The 12082-nt window shown below is 43.2% G+C and overlaps 1 protein-coding gene across 3 annotated transcripts in view; it reads right to left on the reverse strand.

Moving 5' to 3' along the window:
• LOC106560611 (heparan sulfate 2-O-sulfotransferase 1) overlaps window positions 1-10037 on the reverse strand; it is a 77377-nt gene extending 67340 nt beyond the window's left edge. For all 3 annotated transcript variants that reach the window (XR_001318629.2, XR_001318630.2, XM_014123658.2), the window contains exon 1: window positions 9603-10037. Coding sequence is in view for 1 of the 3 variants with exons in the window: in XM_014123658.2 (XP_013979133.1) it covers window positions 9603-9726 (124 nt within the window). In the remaining 2 variants the exon portion in view is untranslated. The remainder of the gene's footprint in view (window positions 1-9602) is intronic.
• Window positions 10038-12082: the final 2045 nt, after the last annotated feature.

A 12082-nucleotide genomic window follows, 5' to 3' on the forward strand; every position in this document is an offset into this window, starting at 1 on the left:
TCTTGACTTTGTAGTCCTTAAGCCATTTTGCCACAACTTTGGAAGTATGCTTGGGGTCCATTTGGAAAACCCATTTGCGACCAAGCTTTTACTTCCTGACTGATGTCTTGAGATGTTGCTTCAATATATCCACATAATTTCCCTCCCTCATGATGCCATCTATTTTGTGAAGTGCACTAGTCCCTCCTGCAGCAAAGCACCCCTACAACATGATGCTGCCACCCCCGTGCTTCACGGTTGGGACGGTGTTCTTCAGCTTGCAAGCCTCCCCCTTTTTCCTTCAAACATAATGATGGTCATTATGGCCAAACAGTTCTATTTTTGTTTCAACAGACCAGCGGACATTTCTCCAAAAAGTATGATCTTTGTCCCCATGTGCAGTTGTAAACTGTCGTATGGCTTTTTTATGGCGGTTTTGGAGCAATGGCTTCTTCCTTGCTGAGCGGCCTTTCAGGTTGTCGATATAGGACTCGATTTACTGTGGATATAGATACTTTTGTACCCGTTTCCTCCAGCATCTTCACAGGGTCCTTTGCTGCTGTTCTGGGATTGATTTGCACTTTCCCATGATGTCAAGCAAGGAGGCACTGAGTTTGAAGGCCTTGAAATACATCCACAAGTACACCTCCAATAGCTTTATGCACATTCCATGATCGAATGTGCTAAACACACTTCCTATTGGTGTGGCAATTTCCGGTCAGTATAGTTATCAAAGATATAACGTTACCACCACTATGTCGCAGTTGTTTACTAGGTGTCTTCAGGACTTAATATTAATGATGTACATCGAATTGTTAAATCAGCCTCTGAGAATCCAGCTAGCAAGAATGAAAAGGGGTTGAAGATGTATATAGGAAGCTACATACACAACTATGAAGGTGAGTACCAAGTCAGTGACCGATATAACGTTAGCTAGCTAATTTAACTATTAACTGTAGCTAGCTAGTTACTTTGTAAAAGGATGTAACGTTGACAGAATCTACCTGAGAATGTGTGTATTTTCATTCGCTTGGTTAAGTTATGCTTGCTAGCTAAAAATCATTGTTATTCATGTCTTCTACACAGTATCTAACAGAGACATTGACAGGGGAGATCACCGTGAGGGCTGCCTGTCACAGGTCCATGAGGAAGAGTGAAAAGCCGCACAGCATGAGCGCAGGGAAAGGTTATAGATAGCTACTAGGGACCTTGTTAAACATCTCCTGTGAGACACTGTCATTATGGTCAAAATGTGTTGGAGACAGTGTCAACGTTTAATCTTATCAGTAGATAGATATTAATGATGGGTCCCAATCCCAGTTTAGAATTGCCCACTTAACAGGTTATTTGGTAAAGATATGTTGATGCAGTGTTTGGTAATTGTGTTACTGAGACACAATGTATTCCTGTATAGTTAGATGAGCCCCTAGTTAAGAAGACTAGACACTACTATGTTTATTATTCATGAGCCGCATCATTCTTGTTTCTCACTTCAGTCTTTCATCACACTTATCTTCACAGATGGTGTTAAAGCACTCCGTATCAGTGATGGTGGTCCAATGCTCCTGTGTTGCAGGAAGTGCTCTGTGCAATCATCTGGTGGCCCTTCTTTACCAGACAGCGCACTACTCTCAACTAAACATTCCTGCTGCACCACCAGTTCATAGCTGCACAGACACAAAACAGCATTGGCACAAGCCAAGAACACTTGTGAGTCTATCAATATCCATAAAGAAATGCACCTGGAAAGTATTCAGCCTTTGTAACAGTAAATCCTTGTTAATTAGGGTGTGGAACCAGGTCAGGTTGATGGGATAGAGTTCCGTAAACCTACTAACTCGTGTGCTGATGGAATAAGGTAAATTGGAGGTTCCTAGAATAGAAACATTTTAGAAAACATTTTCTTGTGATTGTTTTTGTATCCAGATGAAAAGCCTAAAACAGTGACGTCTTTACGATGTAATGACAAATGTTTGGGACAAAGACTGGGTGGAAATATATCATCTATAAATCTGTATATTTTTAATTCATTTTATTTGAACTTTCGGGCTTGTGGCATTTCTGGAAAAGTTACGCGAGTCTTTGTCATAGTAATCTCTCCAACCTGATGTTAAGGTTTTAAAATGTTTTGCAGAAGTTCTCTACAAAGCACTCAATGGCCTGACATGGATCTTCTCCGTGTCTCAGAAACGTATGCCAACTTTTCTCCACTTACTGCCCCTCTTGTGACAACAATGGAAAGGTCAGCTGACGTGCCCCTGGTTGAGTCCGCCTTTGGGTCAGCGCAAGCCGGCAGTGTTCTGTCCTATCAGCTTCCATAGCCAAAGACCTGTGCAATTGTGAAGATTGCCGATGCCCCTTCTCCACCAATACTTTCATTAGATGGCTACATTTACATTACATTTAAGTCATTTAGCAGACGCTCTTATCCAGAGCGACTTACAAATTGGTGCATTCACCTTATGATATCCAGTGGAACAACCACTTTACAATAGTGCATCTAAATCTTTTAGGGGGGGGTTAGAAGGATTACTTTATCCTATCCTAGGTATTCCTTAAAGAGGTGGGGTTTCAGGTGTCTCTGGAAGGTGGTGATTGACTCCGCTGTCCTGGCGTCGTGAGGGAGCTTGTTCCACCATTGGGGTGCCAGAGCAGCGAACAGTTTTGACTGGGCTGAGCGGGAACTGTGCTTCCTCAGAGGTAGGGGGGCCAGCAGGCCAGAGGTGGATGAACGCAGTGCCCTTGTTTGGGTGTAGGGCCTGATCAGAGCCTGAAGGTATGGAGGTGCCGTTCCCTTCACAGCTCCGTAGGCAATCACCATGGTCTTGTAGCGGATGCGAGCTTCAACTGGAAGCCAGTGGAGAGAGCGGAGGAGCGGGGTGACGTGAGAGAACTTGGGAAGGTTGAACACCAGACGGGCTGCGGCGTTCTAGATGAGTTGTAGGGGTTTAATGGCACAGGCAGGGAGCCCAGCCAACAGCGAGTTGCAGTAATCTAGACGGGAGATGACAAGTGCCTGGATTAGGACCTGCGCCGCTTCCTGTGTGAGGCAGGGTCGTACTCTGCGAATGTTGTAGAGCATGAATCTACAGGATCGGGTCACCGCCTTGATGTTAGTGGAGAACGACAGGGTGTTGTCCAGGATCATGCCAAGGTTCTTAGCACTCTGAGAGGAGGACACAAGGGAGTTGTCAGGCTGTAGCTTGTCAAGCTACAGGCTTCAGGCTTCCCAGTGTGCTTACGTCCTTAGCCATCAGGAGCAGTTCCACCTCAAGGCATTAGAAACAACCTACGAGATGTCACACAAAGTCGAGGTTGCTACAAGGGAGCAGAGCAGCAGCCCGGAACGGCATCAGCTCAGGAAAATGAAAATAACATCCTCTCGTTTCCGAGAGGGTTGCCATGTCCGGGGAGAGACCTCAGCTGACCGCCTAGCTGAGTGGATGTTCAAGGGATCTGGTATGCCGTGGAGGTGAAGAGGGGGCTAGCCATGGAGCCAGTGGCTGTACAGGAGTACTGCTGGGGCTAGCCATGGAGCCAGTGGCTGTACAGGAGTACTGCGGGGGGCTAGCCATGGAGCCAGTGGCTGTACAGGAGTACTGTGGGGGGCTAGCCATGGAGCCAGTGGCTGTACAGGAGTACTGCGGGGGGGCTAGCCATGGAGCCAGTGGCTGTACAGGAGTACTGCACACTGAAGAATGTTAACTTCTTTCCGTGTGGCTTCGTAGTGCACCCAGACGCTCCGTGGTTAGGATCCTCTCCAGATGGCATCATATTTGATCCCAGTGTGAGACCACACTTTGGACTCTTAGAGGTCAAGTGGCCAAATGTACCAAGTTATGTTGACTGCCCTTACCTGAAGATACAGAATGGAGAGCTGAAGTTGAAGAGATCTCATGCTTACTACTGGCAGGTGCAAAGGTCAAATCCTTCTCACAGGTTGTAGCTGGTGTGACTGTTATCTGTGCATAGGAGGACATCCTAGTTGAAAGGATATATAAAGATCTACAGGTTTCAAAAACTATAAGAGAGAAGGTTGACCACTTGTATTTTTTCCACTACTTGCATAAGTGTCTCTCGCACCTCAATGATCCCCTGCATGGGTGCCAAGTTTAGTGGTTTTATGAAAAAATAAGTATTGATGTTCTTGTGAGGAAATCTACAGAATAGATTTGTATTTCAGCAAATGTTCAACAGTTCAGTTATTGTATTGTTGTTATTGTATTAAATCTTGCATTCTGGCTATTCTGTGTTTACTTGATTTCTTTCCCCCACCCTTAAACTCATTGCCTAATTAAAGCCAATAGAAGCTCCACACAAACTGATATTCACTACAACACAAATGATTGATACATGTCGTAGATAAACTAATTATTATTTTGCTGCTAGCAAATAAACATGTACATTTACACTGGCTGGGCCCATGCTCTGGACCGGATCAAGAGACGGCACAGTCCATAGGCAGCGCACCTTGTTCTCCATCCTCCTCAGTCGGAGCAGGAGGTTTCAGTCTTCTTTCCCAAACACCAGGTCTCTTTTGAATGTGCCAGTTCCACGTGAAGACAGTAGGAACAACACCTCTTTTTTAGGTATTGTCGCCCCCCAATTTTTCCCTCAACAAAGTCACTTTCGACGAAATGTGTACTTTCACACCTTTGTGTGTTTGATGACAGTAAAGTTGTCACGACGTACTGCCACCAACCACCTTTTTCTGAGCTCTACATCGACCGGGAAACGATGGAAGCTCCCAATACCATTACATTTGGAAGAAACTGAACACAGAGGCACTGAACCATGTTCATTAGCACCTCCTTTGCGGGGCTGTAATTTAAACGTAGTCATTGCGAACTATTTCAGTCAGAAATGCATCGACGATATCTAGTAAGCTAATGATAAAAACAATAGCAGAACTCGCTCCGGAAGTCATCAATCCGGTCGGAAGTAAATTAGTACGTTGGAGGCGGTATAATGCATAGAGCCTATTGGTTCAAATGATGTCAATTAGCCTATCAGAAGCTTCTAAAGCCATGACATTTTCTGGAATTTTCCAAGCTGTTTAAAGGCACAGTCAACTTAGTGATGTAAACTTCTGACCCACTGGAATTGTGATACAGTGAATTATAAGTGAAATAATCTGTCTGTAAACAATTATTGGAAAAATGTCTTGTGTCATGCACAAAGTAGATGTCCTAACCGACTTGCCAAAACTATAGTTTGTTAAAAACAAATGTGTGGAGTGGTTGAAAAACGAGTTTTAATGATACAACCTAAGTGTATGTATACTTCCGATTTCAACTGTAGCACTAACAGTAATCTAAATGAACAACCCAAATGGCACTAACAGTAATCCAAATGAACAACCCAAATGGCACTAACAGTAATCCAAATGAACAACCCAAATGGCACTAACAGTAATCCAAATGAACAACCCAAATGGCACTAACAGTAATCCAAATGCAATCGATACGTACAGCGCCTTCAGAAAGTATTCACACTCCTTGACATTTTGTTACACAACCCGAATTTAAAATTGATTAAATTTAGATTTGTTTTGTCACTGGCCTACACACAATACCCCATAATGTCAAAGTGAAAATGTTCAGAAATTAATCAAAAAAATGTAAACTGAAATGTCTTTGAGTCAATAAGTATTCAACCCCTTTGTTATGGCAAGCCCAAATAAGTTTGGGAGTAAAAATGTGCTTAACAAGTCACATACTAAGTCGCATGGACTCACTTTGTGTCCAATAATAGTGTTTAACATGACTGTTGAATGATTACCTCATCTCTGCACCTCACACATACAGATAATTGTAAGGTCCCTCAGTCGAGCAGTGAATTTCAAACAAAGACCAGGGATGTTTTCCAACGCCTCGCAAAGAAGGGCACCTATTGGTAGATGGGTAAAAAATGTAAAGCAGACATTTAATATCCCTTTGAGCATGGTGAGGTTATTAATTATACTTTGGACGGTGTATCAATACACCCAGTCACTACAAAGATACAGGCGACCTTCCTAACGCAGTTGCCAGACAGGAAGGAAACCGCTCAGAGATTTTACCACGAGGCCAATGGTAACTTTAAAAACAGTTAAGAGTTTAATGGATGGATCAACATTGTAGTTACTCCACAATACTAACTTAATTGACAGAGTGAAAAGAAGCCTGTACAGAATTTAAAAAAATATTCCACAACATGCATCCTGTTTGCAACAAGGCACTAAAGTAACACTGCAGAAAATGTGTCAAAGAAATAAACGTTATGTCTTGAATACAAAGCATTATGTTTGGGGCAAATCCAATACATTACTGAGTACCACTATCCATATTTTCAAGCATAGTGGTGGTGACAGCATCATGTTATGGGTATGCTTGTAATCATTAAGGACTGGGGAGTTTTCAGGATAAAAAAGAAAGGAATGGAGCTAAGCACAGGCAAAACCCTAGAGGAAAACGTGGTTCACTCTGCTTTCCACCAGACACTGGGAGATAAATTCCCCTTTCAGCAGGACAATAACCTAAAACACAAAGCCAAATCTACACTGGAGTTGCTTACCAAGAAGACAATGAATGTTCCTGAGTGGGCGAGTTACAGTTTTGGCTTAAATCCATTTTAAAATATATGGCAAGTCCTGAAAATTGTTTCTCTAGCAATGATCAACAACCAATTTGAAAGGAATAATGGACAAATGTTGAACAATCCTGGTGTGGGAAGCACTTAGAGATTTACCCAGAAAGATTCACAGCTGGAGTCAATGTTAGAAGTGCTTCTACAAAATGTCTATAAACATGTTTTCACTTGGTCATTATGGGGTATTTTGTTAGCTGGGAGAAAGAAAAATTTATTTAATCCATTTTGAATCAGGCTGTAACACAACAAGATGTGGAATAAGTCAAGGGGTATGAATACATTCTGAAGGCGCCGTATCAACACTGGATGAATTTACATATACTAAGAATGGTATGTACAGCAGTAGAGATATTACGGAGCTATATCAAGAATATAGTATTTAAATACACAGTATAAAACCCCATGGAAGATGGATAGAATTGCAGGAAATTATCTTCCGGGCCAGAGTCCGGAATATTAAAAAAAATATATATGAATGGTGTGTATATACAGTATGTGAATAGAAAAGGTGTGTATAGCAAGCAGTAGTTATACAGGATGAGCCATGAGTAGAACACTGTATATAGATATAAAGTGTGTAAAAAAGTGTAAACATTATTTAAAAAGTGATCAGTGTTCAATGATTTTATGTACATAGGGCAGCAGTCTAAAGAGCAAGGTAGAGTACCGGGTGGTAGCCGGCTAGTGTCTAAGGTTCTGGGCTCCCGAATGGCGCAACGGTATAAGGGAATGTATATCAGTGCTAGAGACGTCACTACAGACCCTGGTTCGATTCCAGGCTGTATCACAACCGGCCGTGATTGGGAGTCCCATAGGGCGACGCACAATTGGCCCAGCATCGTCTGGGTTTGGCCGTAATTGTAAATAATAATTTGTTCTTAACTGACAAGCTCAATATACGGTTCATGGCAGGGTACTGGGCGGAGGCCTGGCTAGTGGTGACTGTTCAACAGCCTGGAGATGGATGTTTCTGTCTCTCGATCCTGGATTTGATGCACCGGTACTGTCTCCACCTTCTAGATGGTAGGGGGGTGAACAGGCCGTGGCTCGGGTGGCTGAGGTCCTTGATGATCTTCTAGATGGTAGCGGGGTGAACAGGCCGTGGCTCGGGTGGCTGAGGTCCTTGATGATCTTCTAGATGGTAGGGGGGTGAACAGGCCGTGGCTCGGGTGGCTGAGGTCCTTGATGATCTTCTAGATGGTAGGGGGGTGAACAGGCCGTGGCTCGGGTGGCTGAGGTCCTTGATGATCTTCTAGATGGTAGGGGGGTGAACAGGCCGTGGCTCGGGTGGCTGAGGTCCTTGATGATCTTCTAGATGGTAGCGGGGTGAACAGGCCGTGGCTCGGTGGCTGAGGTCCTTAAAGATCTTCTTGGCCTTCCTATGACACTGGCTGCTTTAGATGTCCTGGAGGGCAGGCATTGTGCCCCCGATGATTAGTCTTGCTGAACCGCACCACCCTCTGGCGAGCCCTGCGGTTTCAGGCGGTGCCATGCGGTAATACAGCCTAACAGGATGCTCTCAATGGCGCCTCTAAGTTTGTGAGGGTATTAGGGGGGCTAAGACTAATTTCTTCAACAAGGCTCTGTTGCGCATTCATCACCACGCTGTCAGTGTGAAGGGGTCCATTACAGGTCCTCAGTGATGTCCAACCTTTTGACCATCTCCACGGCGGCCCTGTCGATGTGGATAGGGGCGTGTTCTCTCTGCAGCAGTATCATACCCAGATGAAACGATAACCTGACATTCTATTTGTTGGAAGGGGGAAATCTTTTGGATCAGACCTAGGTGGGGACAACTGCATGATGCAGAATTGCCTCTAAAGGACTTTGATACAACATAGCAAGACAGCTATAGCTGTGACAACTGGCTTCTTCAAATCAAAACTCTTCACACAAAGATATGAGAGCCATTCCTGCTCTATCATCAGCTTGATTTGAACAAGATGACCCAGATTTCCAGCCAACTGAGTTACAGTGCAGCTGTAACGAGAAGATTGAAATACTGCATATTTTTACCCAGGAAACTGTCATTTTCATCTTCATGGTAGCTTGCAATAGCCACCTCAGTAGCCAATCTACTGCTAGCTAGCATGAGGACAAAAATGGATTTTTTTTCCAGGAAAACTAGCAGTATTTCAATCTTGTCTATGTATCAATGTGGATAAAGTTACAATTTGGAGTACAGTGGCATATAACATCCCTGCATTGAGGTATGTTTTCCGATCCATATCTCACGCTGACTCCATGGTGTCTGAAGGCCGAGATCCTTTTACACATAAATTTGGATAGCCACGCTTGCTTCACCCTCATGTTGGTGCAAGCAACAGCTAGGTAGTGCTATGTATCAACAGTCAATCCAGTATGGGCTGGAAACTATAGTTACTGAAAACTAGTGAGCTTCGAATGGTCAATAGCAACACAATTTTCATAAAGTTAATGTTTCCCCAACTTTGGTCCTGTCATGTTCCTCGCACATATTAGCATCACCCACCCCTCCTCGCTTCTGTCATTGAAATGGAATTCCATTGTTTCAACACTCCCAATTTGCTATGTTGATCTATTGTGTTAACGTAAGCATGATTGCGTTCCGACCCCAGTGCAGCTCAGTGTAAAAAAAGCGTTACGGTAGGGTCGGTATCTTCTGGTAAATACTAAACGTATTAAGTTAGTTAGCTAGTTTGTTGTTGGAAAAAATATATATATAAAAAAAAAATCAACTAAATGTGAAAACACCGGATACATTGTAGCCAGCCAACTAGCTACCGAGTTACCCTTAGGTAACTAACTGCTAGGTAGCTCGATTAAAATGCAAAACTGCACTCTTGGCTGGAAAGCTATCTTGCTAGTTAAAACGTTAGCTAACGTTACCCAAGATAGCTTTCCGATCTAAAGTCGATGATTGTAATTCTCCAACACAATGTTTACAAACACTTAGCACGTAACTACTGTTGATATTTTACAAATATCGTGCAGAACAACGTTCAAATGCTTACCCAGTTTTGTTCGCGACTCCTCCAGTTTCTGGATTTGGTTTTCAATGAAGAGCATCGACACTCCAAAAGCCAATATAGACAAAAGCTGTAACTTAGGCGGCATCATAATCCTTAAAAGCCCCATCAAACTATCAGATGCAAACAATTCATACCGCGAATTCAATATTCCTAAGAGAGAGGGTGAAGTCAAGTCCTGTGTTCATCAATGAACGCGAACGATGGGAATGTCCGAGACTAGCGTTCACTTATTAACAAGGGATTGAATAGCTAGCTAATGCTACCCACTAATTTAGTATCTGACACTTATCAAATCAGTTCAACGTTGGGTCTTGTTCTCTTCGCGGTCCAAATTGTCTCTTCTCCGTCCGTAGTTTCATCCGTGCTCCAGTGAAAAGCAGCCAGCTACACAGACAGCGCGCTTTCAAGTAGGGTTGCCAGGTCAAGTAAATTTTAAACCCAATGATCACTTAAAACCCGCCCCGCCAAAACGTTGGAAAACGAGCAAAACATGTTTTTCACAGCAAGAGATGAGTTGCCATATCTATACAATAAACCATGTTCCATAACGTTACCAAGCCAATTAAGAAGGAATATCATAGTAACAGACTGACTACACCGCTCGCGTTACAAAATAAATATAGAAATCTATGTTATTCAATTATTGCACTCACACTGCTTGCTCATGCCAACTAGCGTCTGCGTTGCCAAGGGCTAAAATAGAAGTCCTTTCTATATTTAACGCAGATCGAGCTGCAAGTCCTGCCTCTCCCATCTCCTCATTGGTTTATAGAAGCAGGTACCCAAGTGCCATCTCCTCATTGGTTATACCCACATGGGTGACTGAAAGACAAACGAGGTCAGTAGCTGTAATGCACGTAATTTATGAAAGTAGCCAATCGCAATATAAAGTCAAGAGAAGAAAAAGCCTGGAAGGAAGAGAGATGACTAGAAACGATTCGGTTGACCGTTTTATGTGTGGATTAATTGGCAGAGTAGAGGACCTTGTGCATTTCAGATAAAATAACAACTCAATGTTTATATCCCAGGACAAATTAGCTAGCAACAGCAAGCTTGCTAAATAGGACAAATTAGCTAGCAAGTGCATGCTAACTAGCTAAATTTCCATAAATGTTTAATGCTTTTCGACCTGTCCCGAAATTAATATAATTAATTCAGAGTTTGTTTTGATATTTTAACCTGCGTGTCGTGATCGCGTTTTGTGTGGGGGGACAAAATACATTTATGCACGATGGCCCATGCGCTCAGCCAGTTTGGGTTCCGTGTAACTTGTAACGACGTTAGAAGCAAAATTTGAGATTCCTCAAAATAAGAATTATTGCAAGCTATGACATTACTTAGCAAAGGAATTTAAATATGTGGCAAGAGAAAAGATAATTCACTCTTGTTAAACTCGCCAGATCATTTTCCATCAATGGATGTCGATTTAACTTGTTTGACTGCTATGATTAACCAATAAGGCACAAGGGGTATGGTATATGGCCAAAATACACTGCCTTCGGAAAGTATTCAGACCCCTTGACTTTTTGCACATTCTGTTACGTTACAGCCTTATTCTAAAATGGATTAAAAAAATAATAATTCAATCCTCAGCAATCTACACACAATTCCCCATACTGACAAAGCAAAAACAGGTTTTTAGAAATGTTTGCAAATGTATTAAAAATAAAACCAGAAATCCATCTGTGGTAAATTAAATTGATTGGACATGATTTGGAAAGGCACATACACACCTGTCTATATAAAGTCCCACAGTTGACAGATCATGTCGGAGCAAAAACCATAAGATCGAAGGAATTGTCCGTAGAGCTCCGAGACAGGATTGTGTTGAGGCACACATCTGGGGAAGGGTACCAAACAATATCTGCAGCATTGTGATCCCCAAGAACACAGTGGCCTCCATCATTCTTAAATGGAAGAAGTTTGGAACCACCAAGACTCTTCCTAGAGCTGGCCGCCTGGCCAAACTGAGCAATCCTTGGTCAGGGAGGTGACCAAGAAACCCATAGTCACTCTGACAGAGCTCTAAAGTTCCTCTGTGGAGATGGGAGAACCTTCCAGAAGGACAACCATCTCTGCAGCATTCCACCAATCAGGCCTTTATGGTAGAGTGGCCAGATGGAAGCCACTCCTCAGTAAAATGTGCATGACAGCCCGCTTGGAGTTTGCCAGAAGGCACCTAAAGGACTCTCAGACCATGAGAAACAAGATTCTCTGGTCTGATGAAACCAAGATTGAACTCTTTGGCCTGAATGCCAAGTGTCACGTCTGCAGGAAACCTGGCACTATCTCTACGGTGAACCATGGTGGTGGCGGCATCATGCTGTAAGGATGTTTTTCAGTGGCAGGAACTGGGAAACTAGTCAGGATCGAGGCAAAGATGAATGGAGCAAAGTATAGAGAGATCCTTGATGAAAACCTGCTCCAGATCGCTCAGGACCAAAGACTGGGGCGAAGGTTCA

The sequence above is a fragment of the Salmo salar genome, chromosome ssa10, assembly GCF_905237065.1.
Source record: "Salmo salar chromosome ssa10, Ssal_v3.1, whole genome shotgun sequence".
In the NCBI taxonomy this organism is placed as follows: Eukaryota; Metazoa; Chordata; class Actinopteri; order Salmoniformes; family Salmonidae; genus Salmo; species Salmo salar.